General features: G+C 52.4%; 1 protein-coding gene across 1 annotated transcript; it reads right to left on the bottom strand.

Annotated features, from left to right (window-relative positions):
* Positions 1 to 331: 331 nt before the first annotated feature.
* On the bottom strand, positions 332 to 15,304 carry LOC119096894 (major facilitator superfamily domain-containing protein 1-like). The gene is given in 14 exon segments (XM_037219886.1): positions 332 to 397; positions 882 to 965; positions 2,141 to 2,246; positions 3,096 to 3,144; positions 3,146 to 3,209; positions 4,565 to 4,662; positions 4,934 to 5,147; positions 5,992 to 6,202; positions 6,537 to 6,742; positions 8,369 to 8,475; positions 8,477 to 8,495; positions 12,741 to 12,891; positions 13,756 to 13,919; positions 15,075 to 15,304. Coding segments are annotated over 13 exon segments (1,500 nt in total). The 5' UTR covers positions 13,916 to 13,919; positions 15,075 to 15,304; the 3' UTR covers positions 332 to 366.
* Between the last annotated feature and the right edge of the window lie 2,607 nt (positions 15,305 to 17,911).

Raw genomic sequence — 17,911 nt, 5'->3', positions numbered from 1 at the left:
ACGTTTTCCGAGCATATGCATCCAAACGAATCAATCAACCTACTGGCCACCGAGTACATGGTCAGCGACTCCCACTCCGAGCAAGCTCGAATTGGTGAACCAATTTGGCGTTGGCGCCATGTTTCCAACGGCACCGGAGACGGGTGGACGTCTGGTGAGCGCCGAGCTGACGGGGTGACGCTCGCCAAGGCCGCGGCAGCGGGAGGCCGCCGCCGGGCCGCCGCGCCCGCTCGGGCTCCGACCGCGTCGCAGGCCCGGGGCACGCGGCCCGCGCCGCCACCGGGCGCGGCACCGTCAGCTACATCTCGGTGTCCTCGTCGCCCCACTCGGCCCGCCTTGTTGTCGAAGCCGTGCTTCTCGGCCGACTCAGCTGCCGCCTTGGCCTCGGCCGCCTCCCCTGCCGCAGCCGGACGGCAGGTCAGGGTCGGATGGCACACACCGCACCGCACACACCGCACCGCACACGGATGGCACACACCGCGGCTCCACATGCTCGTCTGGCGGCGGTGACACCGCTCCCAGTTAACGCCACATCATCAGTCGGAATGCAGTAGGGACTCGGCTCAAGGCACTGATTGCTATGCTCCGGAATATATATATATATATATATATATATATATATATATATATATATATATATATATATATATACATATATACACTTTACACAAACACGAGTAAGAAGAAAAGATAATCCGGAACAGCGTAATTCACTCTGCGAAATCGGCCACAAACACGAGACGATACTGCACCTGGAAAATTTCATCAGGTGAAATTCAGATGAGTCAGAACGAGATGACGATTCCGCGGAGGACACAGGCTGCCCAGCAGCCGTTTGTCGGCGACCAGTGAGCACGTGAAAGAATGGCCAGCCCACCCACCTGGTGTCTGCCACGTCCGGCGACGCCTCGCCATCCTCCTCCTCATCAAGCAGAGGCTCCCGGTCGTCCGCCGCGATCAGCGCACTGGAAGCGGCCGCCACGTGACACCAGCGACCCACAGAGCGGTTCGGACGCCTCCAGCACAGTGCCCCGGACCGGACGCACATACCGAAACATTCGCTGACACTGCCAGCGTCCACGACATAACAAAAGCACAGATACCTCGATGGCAGCCTGAAAGACACACGGAGCCCACCTGTTTACCTGTCGATGAGCGCATGGGTTTTACACTATGCGATACGCTTCGCACATCGCTGCTACGATAAGTACATTCACGATATGTACGCATGTATGTACAGGTGCTACATATATGCCGATACGATATGAACACTCATGATATGTACACATGCGACATGTAGACATGTATGATATGCGACCGTAATATGCAGGTGTGTGAAACTTTCTGTAAGCGTGCGGTGCGGATGATGAACCGACTTGAGCTGGCAATGCACTGCATATGGTCTGCACTGCTCCAGGCGCACTGGATATGCAAATAATGTCTCTGTTGATATATAGCCCCCCCCCCCCCCCTCCCTCTGAGCCGTTTTTCATCTGCCTGACGACAAGCAGGGGAGAAAATATTGGCATTGAAGCCGTGTTCAGGACACTGGCTGATCAACAGTACAGCATCGCCTGATGCCGACACGATCACAGGGTACTGCTGGCGGACGTCACGGATCATCGGGACAGGTGCCGGCCGGGGGCGCCCTCTGCAGTGCCGGCGACATCGGGGCGCGGGCCGACCCCGTCCGTATCTCAGCCCGGTCCCGTGCGCCGCTCGATAGCCCCGATACGGCCGCTGACCACCGTCGATACGGCCGCTGGCCACCGCGGCCCGCTCCATCCCAGGTCAGCGGGGCGGGTGGCGAGCACGGGCCTCTCCGCACTCACCACCGACCCTCCGAATGGCCGCTGCACTGGACACTCCACCGAACTCCCTCCAGCCCGCACTCCAGTAGCCAACCCCACAGCCGCAGTTACCCCACTCGACTTTTCAGATACGCCACCAAACCACTCCCGAACTCTTTGGCAGAGTTGCCGTCACACTGACACTCTCGAGACGAATGGCTGTTGGCATGATTACCACCGGGGCCGTTCCCTCTCTCCCAGCCGTGTGGGACCAGTGGAGTAGTGCTGGGGGGCGGCGTTCCGGCGGTCAGCGCGCTCCGACCGGCGCGCGCTGCTGCACGGCGACTGACCGTTTGGAGCAGGCCTCGAAGCGACGCCGCTCGCCGGGCGTCATGTTGAGCGAGCCGCCATGGGCCGCGTCGTGCACCAGGATCACGATGGCCGCCATCATCGTGGCTGCGCGGACAGAGGGACCCGCGTACAACGGTGGCACCGAGACGCCGGCGACGGCCCGACTGACCGACCCGCCCCCGTCCCGACCTGCGCTCCAGTGCTGGCAATGCGGGCCGCCAGCTCAGGCGCTGAGCGAGGCGCCTCTCGGCTAATCAACTGCTGGAAGGCCGCGCGTTTGGCTGTGTCCCGCCTGGACAGCGCGCGCTGGAGCGCAGGTGCGGGGCGGGGCGACGAGCCCGGACAGATGCCGGGACGTACAAACCCCGCAGACCACCGGGACGTACACAGCCCAAGCGGACCCCGCCCGGGACGAACACAGGCCCGGGTCGGCTTACGTTGGCGACACCGCTCCTCGATCTGCTGTTTGAGTTTCCGGCTGCCGTTCAGGTAGCCGTCGTGCTTAATGTCGTCCATGACCCAGATGACGATACTAGCCACCATGCAGACTGCGCCCGCCGGCCAGCAGCGTCAGGTCACGGGTCAAACAGGCGCTGGCGCACCACGCACCCCTGCCCCACCCCCAGCGAGGGCGACACACCGGCGCAGGGGAACCGCGTCCAGCCGCGCCGAATCAGACCGGTGTCGAATACACTAACGACGTCTTAAGAAAGAACAGCAAGACTGTCGGCAGCGCACTGATTCAAAATGTGCTGGCAGTCAGCAGCGATGATTGATGCCAATAATGAATAGAAACCACTATCACTCAGCCTCGCGACGAATACAAATACAAATACAAGCACGACATTTCAGCTGGCGGAGGGGTGGTGCGTTAGCATACAGCCCTATGGGATGGTTCGAGCACGAAATCCCCCTCCCCTCGCTGCCGCCGCCGACCACCCGGCCGCTACTCACCGCAGAGACACGCGAGGAAGAACACCTCCAAGACAAGGTAGCCCACTGTGGTCCACGATCGTGCCACCCAGCATGTTGACCAGTGCAAGGCCCAGGTTCTGCACCGACTGCATACTGCCGCACCACACAGACACAGTCAGTCAGACGCGGTGATAGCGAGGAGCAAAACAGCGCGGGCACGCCCACTTAGCCGACCGTATACCCACGCTAAGGCTCTGGGGGCATGGTGCCTGCCGTTTAGGGTGAAGAGGCGTGCTTTGATGGAAACGGCCGAAGCTCTGCTACGTTATCAATGACAGTCTAGCTTCATATGACGGGTGGCTGTCGGCGACCTGGCTTATGACGGCTGGTGTCCGGTCTGGGTCAGGCCATCGCGGTCCAGCCCAGCCCCGGCCTGGGCCAGCCAGCCCTGGACCAGCCCCGGACCGGGTCAGCCCGCTGCGGTCCAGCCCCGGTCTGGGTCACCCAGCTCCAGACCAGCCCCGGACTGGGTCAGCCCGCCGCGGTCCAGCTCCGGCCTGGGTCACCCAGCTCCGGACCAGCCCTGGACCGGGTCAGCCCGCCGCGGTCCAGCCCCGGCCTGGGCCAGTCAGCTCCGGACCAGCCCTGGACCAGCCCCGGACCGGGTCAGCCCACTGCGGTCCGGCCCCAGCCTGGGTCAGCCAGCCCTGGACCAGCCCCGGACCGGGTCAGCCCGCCGCGGTCCAGCCCCGGCCTGGACCAGCCAGCCCTGGACCAGCCCCGGACCGGGTCAGCCCGCCGCGGTCCAGCTCCGGCCTGGGCCAGCCAGCTCCGGACCAGCCCCGGACCGGGTCAGCCCGCCGCGGTCCAGCCCCGGCCTGGGCCAGCCAGCTCCGGACCAGCCCTGGACCAGCCCCGGACCGGGTCAGCCCGCTGCGGTCCGGCCCCAGCCTGGGTCAGCCAGCCCTGGACCAGCCCCGGACCGGGTCAGCCCGCCGCGGTCCAGCCCCCGGCCTGGACCAGCCAGCCCTGGACCAGCCCCGGACCGGGTCAGCCCCGCCGCGGTCCAGCTCCGGCCTGGGCCAGCCAGCTCCGGACCAGCCCCGGACCGGGTCAGCCCGCCGCGGTCCAGCCCCGGCCTGGGCCAGCCAGCTCCGGACCAGCCCTGGACCAGCCCCGGACCGGGTCAGCCCGCTGCGGTCCGGCCCCAGCCTGGGTCAGCCAGCCCTGGACCAGCCCCGGACCGGGTCAGCCCGCCGCGGTCCAGCCCCGGCCTGGACCAGCCAGCCCTAGACCAGCCCCGGACCGGGTCAGCCCGCCGCGGTCCAGCTCCGGCCTGGGCCAGCCAGCTCCGGACCAGCCCCGGACCGGGTCAGCCCGCCGCGGTCCAGCCCCGGCCTGGGTCACCCAGCTCCGGACCAGCCCTGGATCGGGTCAGCCCGCCGCGGTCCAGCTCCGGCCTGGGCCAGCCAGCCGCGGTCCAGCCCCCGACCAGCTGCGCTACTCACATGCCGTAGGCGGTGCCGCACTGCCGCTCCGGGATAACCAGCGCCACCATTGGCCAGAGAGCGGAGGCCAGCATGGAGAAGGCGATGCCCAGGATCGACTGCCGGGCACCGGCCGGGGTCAGCCGGGTCGGCTGTGACGTCACCGGGCGGCCACAGCACGCCGCCGGACGCACCCTCTCATCACCGACTCGTCCGCCGCCCGCGTACTGGGCAACAGCGCACGACACTGCCTGCTCCGCCCGGCTTCTCCGCCAGCAACAATCAGACAACATGCATCGATCAATAAGCGTGGGCGGATTAACGACCCATCGCTGCGGCGCGTCCGGAGCGTTAAGCCTCGGCGCGCGGTTTTTCAGCGGGCCGACTCACCATGGCCACCCAGGGGTTGATGAAGCTGAAGGCCATCAGCGCGTGACAGCCGACCGTCATCAACACCGAGACCATCACCCAAAGGATGTTCCTGCCGGCCAAGTCGATGGACAGCCCGATGAAGGGCGATGCCACCAGCGAGATGATGTAGATGATTCCCGTGCAGGAGTTGGCCTCGGCCGGTGTCATCTCGAACTTGCGGATGAAGAACACCCTGAGGGGGGTCAGCCAGGCCAGCGTCAGGGGTCAGGGGTCAGGGACCCGAGATCAGAGGTCATTTGTCAGAGGTCTGGGGCCAGGGATTATATGTCACGGGCCAAGACACAGGGGTCAAGACACAGGGGTCAAGGGGCCAGAGGTCGGGGGTGAGATGTCATGGGTCAGAGGTTAGGGGTCATGAGTTAGAGGTCAGAGTTCCTCGGTCAGAGTCCTGGGTCAGAGGTCATCAGAGGTCACGGGTCATCGGTCAGGGACTAAGGGTCAGGGTCGATGTGAGGCGGCTCGCCACGACAAGCGAAAGTGCGTGTCACTCAGGGCTGCGTCAGTTCGGTCAAAAAACTTCTCTGCCACTAAGAAATTTAACTTTTTCGGACTAAAACGCTTTTGAACGTTTGTAACTGGCCATGCTGAAAGCAGAATGATTAGGTTGTACTTGAACAAGGTGCATTGTATACTTCAGTCCGCTTTTCTGCACACAACAGCTTACACAACAGCTTACTTATGTAACGGCAGCTCGCTTAAGTTTTGTTAATACCTTATCTAGGCGTGGTTGAGGAGGTGGATACCCAGGATTTTCATGATTGAGGAAGATCAGTAGTAGAAATATAACGTTTAATTTAACGCAGATGCTTCCCTCTTAGTATAATCACGAGGAAAACGAGGTCAAATGATCCTCAACTTAAATATTTTCACGTTTATTGCAAAAGTAATGAGACAAGTGATAACATTAAGCATACAACTTAGACAATACTGTAAAAAAACAACACAGAAAACGGTATAAAACAGGCAACCAAATTAACCAAATTCCAAGAGCTTTCGCCACAGGTCGCATGACTTACTGTCCAAACGATACGAAGGGGAAGATGGCTGCGTAATAGAAGACGCAGATGGCGGTGAGCATCCAGAAGCTGACGGGGAAATCCTTGACGTCGGTGATGTGTACCTCCTCGCCCGTTTTGCCCTCGTCCCGGCGCAAGATCACCTGAGCCCGCTTGTCCAGGAACCACATGATGACGGCCAGCACCAGCGACAGGATGGTGGCCAAGCCGGCTGCGCAGCGCACCACAGAGCCAGGGTCAGCCAGCACAGCAGGGGCGGCATGCTGTCTCAGTACACGGGGGTCACCAGCGGCCGGTGTCAGCCAGCACAGAGGGGGCGGCACGCTGTCTTCAGTACACCCGGTAGCGCCTGCCACGCCGCCGGCTTCGACTCACACCACGACAAACTGCAGGAGGGGACCACAGCCATGTTCAGGTACGGAAGCCTGGTTCGCAAGTGGAATTTTCTCAAAGCTAAGCTCAACGCGAAGCCGCCATTAACTCGTCATGCCCGTGCTCAGGTCTCGCCAACACCTGCCGCTCGTCGGAAGTGTTTCGTTTCTCACCAATCATCAGTGTGACGCCGGTGGCCTTATAGCCCGAGTAGGATTCGGAGACGGCGTCGTAGAGCGGCTTCATGACGTTGAAGTTGACGGTGGAACCGGCGCGCGCCACCGACAGTGACAGGCCCAGCACCATGTTCAGCTCCTTGCCCTTGTACCACTGCACGGAGTACGTGTTGACGGCCACGCATAAGCTCTCACCGCCGATGCTGCGGTGCACGGGGGAGGGGGGGGGGGCGGTCAGCAGATGACTCACTGGGACCAGAACACGACCCACCGGGGCCAATACAGACTCACTGGGATCAGGACACGACGTACCGGGGCCAATACAGACTCACTGGGATCAGGGCACGACTCAACGGAACCAATACAGACTCACTGGGATCAGGACACGACTCACCGGGACCAATACAGACTCACTGGGATCAGGACACGACTCACCGGGACCAATACAGACTCACTGGGATCAGGGCACGACCCTGCGGGGCCAATAGACTCACTGGGATTAGGACACGACTCACCGGGACCAATACAGACCCAATGGGATCAGGACACGACTCACCCGGGACCAATACAGACTCACTGGGATCAGGACACGACTCACCGGGACCAAAAACGACTCACATGCACCAGCCAGAAGACGATTCATCTAATCCAGAGCATGTCCTGGCCTCCGGGCAAAGCTCTTCAGGCAAAGGTTCGTAGGGCGGTTGTTGTCGGCGAACAGTTCGCACGCTCAAGGGTTCGTCAGAAAAAGGTTCGTCTATGGCAAAGGTATGTACATCTCGGAAAGTTCGTCCATAAAAGTTTATCCGCGGCAAAAGTTCGTGTAGGACAGATGTTCGTCTTGGACGAAAATTTCTACACAGGGACAAAAGTTCATTTGGCAGAACTTCCTCTCATCGGACACGGGTTCGTCAAGTTAAAGTTCCTAACGCAGATGTTCGTGAGGACAAAAACTCGCATCTCCGAATTTTGTATCCGGCAAACATGGAACAGATGTTTGGAGAAAAGTTGGCAGGGCGGGTAGTTTGTCGTGGAACAGTTCGCGTGACCAAAAGTTCATTAGAGAACATTCCGCTTCGTCTGGAGGAATTCGTGGAATTACATGCGGAGTTTGGACTGGAGCGAAGAATCGTGTTCGCTCGTTATCTGGGGACATCTATTTTCGGTTTGAGTATATACCACCAGATTCCAGCTAAAGACATATCCAAGCCCAGCTTCGACAGCTGATTTTATCAATATGGGGCAATTCTTCATCCCATTTCAGACATCACTTCCTGTATTCGTTCCCGTCAATAATTCCAGTGATATATTCTTACTTTCAGAATTGGAATCGACTCAGTTATATCTACCATCAAACCCATTGGCAAAATGGGTTCTGAATACTATTTCTGCACAAACTTTGAGTCCTGTAGCACGCAACAAAGCTTTAGCTTTAATTAGGCGCATTTACTAAATCTGACCCCATCAAACACGCATGCGTTTTTTTGTCATGAATTCAATTTGGCCTAGATGTACTTTTGACTTAAACGAACTTGAACACGGACAAACATTTGTTTCTCGACGCACTTTTGCCATAAACGAACCTCTGCACGATGAGCTTTCGCACTCCTATTTGCACTGATAAATTCTGTTGTTTTAAGGTTTCAAGACCACTTTTGTTCTTGACTTATCTGCACTGATATTTTATCGCTTCGGTCCGTCACTGACAGGCCGAGGCAATAGACTGTGCACGCCGCATCTGCGTACAAGGACGTTTGGGTTCAAGATGCGCTCAACTTCAATGCGGCGTTGTGCCGAGAGGCGTCTGTCTCCACAGATCACCAGCTCACCCGAACACGAAGCGGCCGACCACCATGAGCCAGAACAGGTCCAGGATGCCTCCGGAGGCGAAGATCACCTGGCCAACGCACACGAAGCCGGCGAATATGATGGCGCCACAGCCGGATGCCGAACACCCTGCGGCAGGCCGACAAACCATGTGCGTGCACGTATAGACACGGAGGCGACGCGGAGGCGGCGGCGGCGCCTCCAGACCACGTGGCGTAACGGGGGCCGCACCTGCAAACACTGCAAAGGATAAGAAAGCGGTGTGCGACACGCGGTCTATCAATCACCAAGCTTATATGGGCACCAGAAGCAGGCACGGATGTGAATTGACTTCACAAATGCGATCAAACTGCTGTTCAGACAGGCCGGTTGGTTTGGGCAGTGCCTCCGTGGCCTCAGGCCAAATATTAAAGAGGGCGTCCCGCAGTTATAGAAGGTTTTGAACTAAAATAGCCATACTGAAGAACTTTCCGTGATGTTCGAAGTCCTGGCCTTCTGAAGACCCAAGCCCATTTAGTTTCTGAGCTATGCGTCCGCGAAAATGGGAAAAGGTACGTCGGGGAAAGCATTTCAATCACCGGTATTCGTGACGTCATAATAATGTCATTCAAATCCTGCACTTACATAAGCCATGCGGCGATCAGACCCAAAAATAATAATAATAACAATTGTCGAGGTGTTCATATCTGGCGTTCGTGAGCATGATTTCCAGATATAGCGGCAGTCAGTTGGCTCTCAATCAATGTTGTGCAAGGTACGATGCCGTAACCAAACCATGACGCTTTGTGGAGCATACTTCCTAAGCACAGAACTGACCTGTCTAGAGCAGCATTTTCCACTTAAAAAGCATACCAAAAGTTACAAGTGGCCTTGTCTCATCATATCTAATGCTTGCTTCAATATCTTCAGATGTGAAACATTGCCTTCAATGGCCAGCCGCTGTCGGCCCGCTACCCTCCAGCCGCTTCTTACAAGGACCGCGCAATTCTGATACATTTGAACCCACTGAGGGGGCGGATGCCATTACAAGGTGCAGTCAGCGCGACCTCGCTCCGGTTCGATGGTGATTCTGCGGTCAGAGGGCTCGCGTGAACTAGGTTAATAAGGAAATCGTGCGAAATATTTGTCGGGTGCCATAGCGAATGTGCCGTCCGCACAGCTAACCACAGCTAGCCTTTTATAATGAACGCCCGAAGTTTCTGATCGCTGAACACTTTACCCGAAGGTACATCCGTGTCACCGACCGAACGACAAAAAAGATAAGTAAAAACACTGAGTAGCACAACGCAATGTGGACTTCGATCACATAAGCTCAGGTTTCAACTTTCGGCGGATTAGTCGCGGCGCCAGCGCAAGCTGCACTTCACGGTCAGCTTTGGGTCAGTGGCCGATGAGCTCCGGCCATACCAGCGGCTCAATGACAACTTTGAAACTAACCCAAATACCTAGCTTACATGAAGCCGCAACTTGAAATGTACCGTCAATTAAACGTAAGCGCAATGGCGATCCATGCCTCACGCAGCATTTGGATCCACAACCGCCCCTCGCCCGCCCTTCAGCTGTGAACTCCGTTGGCGTTCCTGATTGGTTGTGTGAACTCCATTGGCGTCCCTGATTGGTTGTCATTTCACACGACGACGGGGCTGACGCGTTTGGCGTCCTAAACTCTATGCTTGATCGCATGATCACTTTGATTCTGCTCCCTTCGAATACACTGAAGGAGGGCAGGCGATTAAATGATGCACTAACGTGATCACCTTCCGAATGGGCGGTACATTCGACGTAATGGGGCTCATGTAAACTTGGTAAAAGACAATACCTCAATTCACATAGACTTCCCGCAGCTCAAGACAACTCTCATTGTCATTGAAAAGTGAGAATAAGTGCGAATAGTGATAGCCCTGCGTGCTTTTGAGTTTGGACAGAAAAGACGCACGGAACAGCGGGATAGAAAAATGCAACGTCCGTCGTGATGAAAAAATTGTATTCTGCAGTTCCAAAATTAGTGAACAACTCCTGCACTGCAAGGAGACCTGTTTCCACTGTTTGCATGACCACAGCTCGCTTACTTATTGCGCTGTTCACGGCTGTTTTCAGTACGATTGGTATCTGAACCACCAGTGAGGAAACTGTGTATTGTCCGTGCATATGTAATGGGAACTATTCGTAAATTGCAGTAGTACTGAGTATTGAATGGCCATTTATTAATTCAATGATTATCAATTAATGGAATTACTATTAATCAATTAGATTACTGCTATATACCATCTATGCATGCCTTGTGTTATTATATGTCTAGCCATTACATGTGTCATTCCATGTCTATGCCACTATGTGTTATTCTATGTCTAAGCTATGCCACTTTATATACTTAGTCACGTGACCACTTCCAACCGGATCGAAAAGTGTCGCGTAAATAACTACGTCAGGTAGAAAATCGCACGTCTTGCGCCACTCTGGAGCAAATATGCTTTACCCAGATGCACATAAGTAAAAACACGGGGCGGGGATTGCCACCAAAGGAAGAATGCAAGGGCCCCAGGGGTGATAGCAATAAAATCGAGATGGTCTGGGTCCAGAAAGACGACCGTTCAGGCGGCGCCAACACGTAGGCAATTATTAGAGCGTGATGCTATCCCACGTACCAAACAGAAAATATCTGTCATGGTAGCCTAAAACAGGGGCAGCGTTTCACTGTCATGTCACTGTTCACGTACGAGAGAGATGCTGAGATATAAGCAAGAAAGGCATTCAGCTCCCCGCTTTTCGGCAGTATGAGTTCAGAGTTGTTTCACGTCTCATTTCAAGAACGTGAAAATCTTGGCTTGGCGGAGGCCAGGCGCGCAGCGGCGCCCGGTCGAGGAACACGCCACGACATTTTGGTGGGCATTTAAGTCACATTTCAACATTTTGTGGTGTCGTTCAACCATCATGTACCCGATCGATAGGTTTGAAGATACTGAAATAAACATCAAATATCATGAAATAAACTCATTTATGATATTATCGGTTTACTTTTGAGCGGAAAGGACTATTCCAGCCAACCAAATTTGTTTCTCTTGTTTTGCTAATATGCTCCTCAATACGTCTTTGTTTGATCGCGGCATGGAACGTTTGTATGATGGAGAGATACTGCCAAACTAGCCATGCGAAACTGCTTCCCGCCTGCAGTACTTCAAAGCCTCGGGAGATGGCACCACGGGCTGGCGGTGTTTGCTTAGCCAAATGTCATTATGTGCTGATGTTTTGTCCCTTTCTCGTGCCATCCTCCCACATCTATTCGTGAGTTTCTTACGCACCTTGCTCAGCACTGTCTGAGAGCTAACTGACATCCACTTAATGAGGAAATCACGGTCACGAAAGCCAGACCTTCAGTCCAGTTCACAGCCCCGCCCTGCGTGAACCGCAAATGGCTATTTCAGCTCAAAATCCAATTCAAGTATGTACCGCTCCACTTAACACGCTCTCCGGTGCGGGGTTCAATTCGACCCTCCTCCCCCCCCCCCCCCCCCCCATTCCAACGCAGATTTTCTTACGAATGATTCTAAACGGCGCGGCGTACCCGCACCAAATTTTGATAGCTGTAGACAATTAAATAATGGATCTTTTGGCACAAAAGTATAAATGCAGCTTGTAAGGTCCCTGAACCACGGCAGGTCAGTTACGCCATGGATTCACCGTGGACAATTTCTACAGAATTGTTTGATCTGATACAATAGCGGAGTGTAACACGAAGCCATATGTCTTTACCACTGCTTACTAGACAACATAAACAATTTAGTTAAGAATTCCACTGACCAGGGTCAGGATCACGATTAGACCAGCATCAAAAGCAACACGTTTTTTGTCGCAAAGCTTGCTGTATGGGGTAGTTTCTGCTGCTCTTTTCGAACTTAATAAGACCAGGAACCTATATTATACATTTTGCATGGACTTCTTAGAAGTCAGAAGAGGTCACTGACCTGAAACGACCCGGGTAAACGTTTTGTTTTTCACAGCATACCACCGAGCGCAATCCTTGACGCCAATTCAAATGCAAAAATCAATGCAACCCGAAGACGTCTCTACCTCTCTAAGTTTTGAGATCTCAGGAGGTCAAACTGACCCCCTACCCGAGCGAGGGGTATTCCACCGGCCACCCGAGCGCGTGTTAAGTGCGGAGCCCGGCACGTTGCCACGTGGTTCGCAAACAACGGAGCAGTTCACAGCAACCCCGTTCCCCCATCACCAATGTCAATGCTTCTAAGGAAGCCCACGTGTTAAAGCTTACCTATCCATGAGAAATCCACCGACCGTCGAGAGCACTACGTGTTAGAGCTTACCTATCGATGAGAAATCCGCCGACCAAGGAGAGCACTACGTGTTAGAGCTTACCTATCGATGAGAAATCCGCCGACCATGGAGAGCACCACGTTGGGCCAGGAGTACCAGGCATACAGGTTGGAGTACTGTGACGTGTTGACGCCCATGTCGCGCTTCAGGTCATCCTGCAGCGCACCCGGACCGTCGTAGCAGAAATACGACCCTGCCGAGGCGGCCGGGTCAGCCAGACCGTGCAGGGGAAGGGGGGGGGGGGGGGAGCGCAGACAGCATCCCAGAATATCAGTGGGCCATCGTTTGCGCTCTTTTTACGAAAGCCTTAGATGGAACCGCGCAGGACTGAAGACCAAGCAAGCAAAATACCAAACAAATGAAGAACGGAACTGATGGCCAGCTTCAAATCGTGCCTATCGCTATCCGTGGCTGACCTTGGGTGCTAATCTGCATGTGGTGGGCTTTAGAAGATATCATCCGGTCTGAATGAATATGTGTAGTGAAAGCACTTTCTAGATGAAGCTAGCATAAGTTTGTACAGGAGTTCTCATGACACAAAAAGCATCACAACAGACCACACCTATAAACTGATATTAAGCAAGTTCCTGCAATAAAAGCCACCCATGTGACCTGATTTGATCCAACAGACATGGGAATGTCAGATGGCAACTGGCCAAAAAGGACTAACCATTGCCCCAGGCAGCATGACTGTGTGGCACATAAACTCATCACAGCTGTCAGGTAAAAATGCTGGAGACAAAATGAAAAAGCCTCATTTAGCAATGCTCTGAATTCAAGCCACCCACATAAATAGATAGGAAGGTGTAAGTCACATGGCAGCATTAACTTTCTCTTTTTGCGTTCTAACACCAGCCTCCTTTAACACATGTTGGGTTCTGCAATAGACACATACCGTGTTTTTTTCACAACATAACTTACCTTGCTTCTATGCGCTGAGGCATGTGCTTCAGTCCATTGGACATTGGATAACAGCCTGACTGGCATGCATCATTCATCCTAATATGTCATATACCCAAAACCATATTATGCATTATGATAAGCATGCTATCCTCACCGAAAGAGATGAAGCAGATGATAGGCAACACGACGAAACGGTGGACGTTACGGTGCGGGTCGCAGCAGAGCGAGCCACCGCAGCCGGTCAGTTCCACGTCCCGCTCTGGCTCCCCATCCCTGGGTGCCGGACGGACCTGCACCTCGCCCTCATCTGACATCCTCCTGTAGAAGGAGGGCTGGTGATGCAGAGCAGATCTGCACCTTACCACTCTCTGACATTCTCCTAAAGAGGGAGGCTAAAGGCTATAGAGACGGTCTGCAACACCTCCCTTCTCCTGACATACACCTTGACCCTGTTGCTCAACATCCTGTAGTAGATGATCATCAGGCATGAGCTTCCATGATCAGATACGCATTAGACACATCACATCACATCACAGAGTGGGGGCAGCTGCAGGGGACATGGGTGACTTGCCTGCCCTAGTTGATAAAACACACTGAATGTGAAATTTCTAAAATCTGGAGAAAATGGGGCCAAATTGGTGCCATTCCTGGCTCTGTTATTTTATCTTATCTTATCTTAATTTCTCTCTACATTTGTTCCTCTGCCTTCAATCTGCGGCAAGGGCATCAGAGAGATATCTTGTCATCCAGCCACAAAGTACAGTGTGAGACTGCAAAATGCCAGGTTTTGATACCTAGCCTGCACAAGCCAGACATTTCATGCCAGCTCATGTGTGCACTTGGCTTTTTCAAAGTACAAAAAATAAAAGGCCATTGTGATATAGAAAACACAGTAGAAAATGGGCAAAACTGAAAATTTAAATCACTGCACCATCAACAACACAGTGATCTAACATTAATTCCTTAATTTAATAAAAGCACAATATGACAGCATGCACACGAGATGGACTTCAGCCACAGCAGGAACAGATTATGACATTTTGCTGCAACCACGAGTAGATTGATGGAATAAGCTGCCCCCTGAAACTAGCAATATGAGCCCCCTAATTAATACTTTTTGCATTGACAGGTGCTTCATAAAAAGGAAGATAGCTTTTTGATGTTTCAGGTACTTCAGGCATGCATATTCTGAAAATGCTTTTCAAGCAAAATGTTTTGGAAATTCAATAAAATTTGGCCCAGCCTGAGTTCAGCACATGAAAGCAAGGCTTATGTTTACACATGCATGCAGGACACTGTAAGCATTCAGTGGCAGATAAATTTGTTGCTGATTGGCATCTGACACACAGCCACTGGAACCAGGAACCACTGGAGTCAGGAAGCTAAGGTCGAGCATTTCACAATAAAGGGATCAACTCATTTTATCTCTCAATCTTTAGGTCTGCCATTATTCAACCCTAGCCTACAACCTACGTTGCCAGCAGCTGACACCCCAGCGGGCCGGCACAATCACCGCAGGTCGGGCACTCCGGCAGTCTTTGGCGGGTCGTAGAGATTTCCTTATCTTATCCGACGATCTTCGCCACTTATCCTATCTGTGCACGTGCCCCGGGAAACCGACCAGGCCAGTCACTACTGTTCGCAGTCGCCCATGCCCAGACGCCTTGCAACCGACAAGGCCAAGGCCCTAAAACAGAGACGAGGCTACTGGTACAGGGCAAAAGAACACTAACGTTACGCCAAACACCAGACGGAGGGAGTCAGGGTGGAATCAGGAGTAGATCTGGCAATTAAATAGTGACGTCATCATGAGAACGCCTGGGGACATTTATCATGGAGATGTCACGCTCTGGGTTTTCAACAGTCATTATAAACCCTTTAAGCCATCGTCTCAATGAAATTAATCTTGAAATGTGTTTATTTTACGTCTCCTAACCATATCCGGGATTAAAACAGATGGAGTTTGATATATATTCCAACGCCAGCCTGCATCGCTGCGTCTTGTTTGTTATCAAATAATATTAACATTTGTTCAATTTTTCAGACCACAAGCCTTATTATGGCAGCCTGTTTTACCTTAGCGATGTAGCTAAGAAAAGCATGCGTGGGTTGACAGGCCGATGAAAGGAAAATGTTAGAGTTACCAGCCAATGAAGTGTCATTGTTGTTAATTGCTGACGTAAAGCGATCGGTTCCTGGTCTGGTAGTGAAGTATGCCTGAGAAACAGATGACATGAATGATTGTCATCCGCATTGCGACTAAAGACGTCTAAACCTGCATGATCATTGACCAGTGCAGACTGCGAGACACGATCCGAAAGGTATCTCGTCGTCACGCCACGTATGCAAAGCAATCTCAAACCAGTTCACAAGGCTGCGTACTTTGTCCGCTTCTTTACATTCATCAAAATAAAGACTACAAAATCATGACCTCCAAGCCTACGTTCCCTGGCATCACGGTTCTCTCTGAGGGAAAGTGGCGCAGCAATTTCAATAGCAGCGGGCTCCGTTTGCAAACGCTGAGTAGCGTGGGCTCGTGTCAGTTACGCAGGACATTTTGGAGTTTCCACTGATACCTAATCATGATCAAATTGAGCTCAGAAGCGAAGGACAGACTTAGCATAGTTCTCAACATCGGGAAGACTATTTTCCACTGGGGGTTTGTCCCAACGGTTCTTTATCTAGGTGGGTTCGTCCTTTTCCGTCTGGGTTCGTACGTGTGGCCTATACGGAAGGTAGTTGTATGGTTCAGAATTGATAACAGGCCATATCAAGCCATCCCAAGATCAGTGTTTTGAAATTATAGAGTTTGGTAAAATATGACATTTCTATCGGTGGTATTGGGCTCGCTATTTAGGCCTCTTCCTAATATCATCTCCCATTCATGAATAGATTGAAGGTATTTTGTTTCAGTATATGGTCTTGAGGGCTTGATGAAGACATTTTGATTTCTGTGGCACCTCTGCTTGAGGGATTTTTGACATGCTGCCTAAATTTATGGTCTGAATTTTTGTTAGTTTTTCATGCTGGGTGGTCCACTGTCTCCTCTGGCTACTCTATTGAGCATATAATTATAAAAAGTTAAGTGTTTACCCCCCCCCCCCCTTAAATGTGCTAAAAATGAGAAACAAAGAAAGATAAGTTTCTTGTCGTGAGAGGAATCTATAAGAATCTGACAAAAAGATATTGTTTTCTTAATTTTGCCATGTTTTAAAACCAGATGTGAGTGCAGCATAGCATGGTCTAGAATCTACCCCTGCCCTCTCCCTCCATTGTGACACTTCTGTTATGGTCCATCAAAACCCTCCTTCCCTCTATGTTTTAGGTAATTTATTGACAGCTCTTATGTATCATGTGTTCTATGCTTGTTTGTTTTCAGCAAATCTAATCTACAGCCAGCCTGCAAAAAGTCAATCCCTGTGCCAGATGTGGGGGTACCATTGGTGTACTGAACCTTTCACCCACATGCTTCAAACTCAGTCTGGGTCTAATGATAGGAAATTCTCATTGTTTCTGCTTGGAAAATATGTTTTGGGTATTTTAGACAAAAAATGATCTTAACCACATCATTTTTGGGTAAAATTTTGGCTCTCATTGTGCTGAAATTGCTGGTGACTATGCATGGAGTTCTGTGTGCTTAGATTTAGGTATTTATGCATTAAAATGCATCTATGGTGCTGCTGATATGTGGGACATGTTGAGTGTAATATGTATTTTTGCACTCCAGATGTTCAACATCATATAGGTTTATGATGTGCCTTTCAGCTTTGTTTTCAGTTTTGTGCAAGGGTCATTTTTGGCATCCCAGCATTGTAGTATGTCCTTTAAAGAAAGGTATACATTCTAAATAATTTGCTTTTAAAATGGCCCTGACTGGTGTGGACAGCACAGCCAGAGCATGTGATGGAGATACTTCATGATGGATCAGATGGGTTGAAACACTGAAGTGTTATGCTGTATGGTGGTCTGGTTTCTCATGAGTAAACAACAAAATAATTTTTGTGGGGTTTTGTGGGACACAAAGCACACACCTCCCATTACCAGACCAGTGCTTTGAGTGGAGGTCCACTATAACTGCTTGATAGTACCATCTGGCCAGTCTGCAAAAAAATCAGTCTACTGCACTGGACACCCATTTAGAAGGTGTGCTGAACCTCATGCTCACAGGTACCAATGGACCCAGGCCAAGTCAAATTGTGCTGAATTTTCAAATTATATGTTGCGAAAATGTTTTTGGATGTTTCATACTAAGTTTGCCTATAATTACCTTCACAACATAATAATTCCTTGGCACATCAGCTCCCTATGCA

This window comes from Pollicipes pollicipes, unplaced genomic scaffold (genome assembly GCF_011947565.3).
Source record: "Pollicipes pollicipes isolate AB1234 unplaced genomic scaffold, Ppol_2.1 Scaffold_4295;HRSCAF=5057_pilon_pilon_pilon, whole genome shotgun sequence".
Taxonomy (NCBI): domain Eukaryota; kingdom Metazoa; phylum Arthropoda; class Thecostraca; order Pollicipedomorpha; family Pollicipedidae; genus Pollicipes; species Pollicipes pollicipes.
This window is presented reverse-complemented; position numbering and strand designations above follow the sequence as displayed.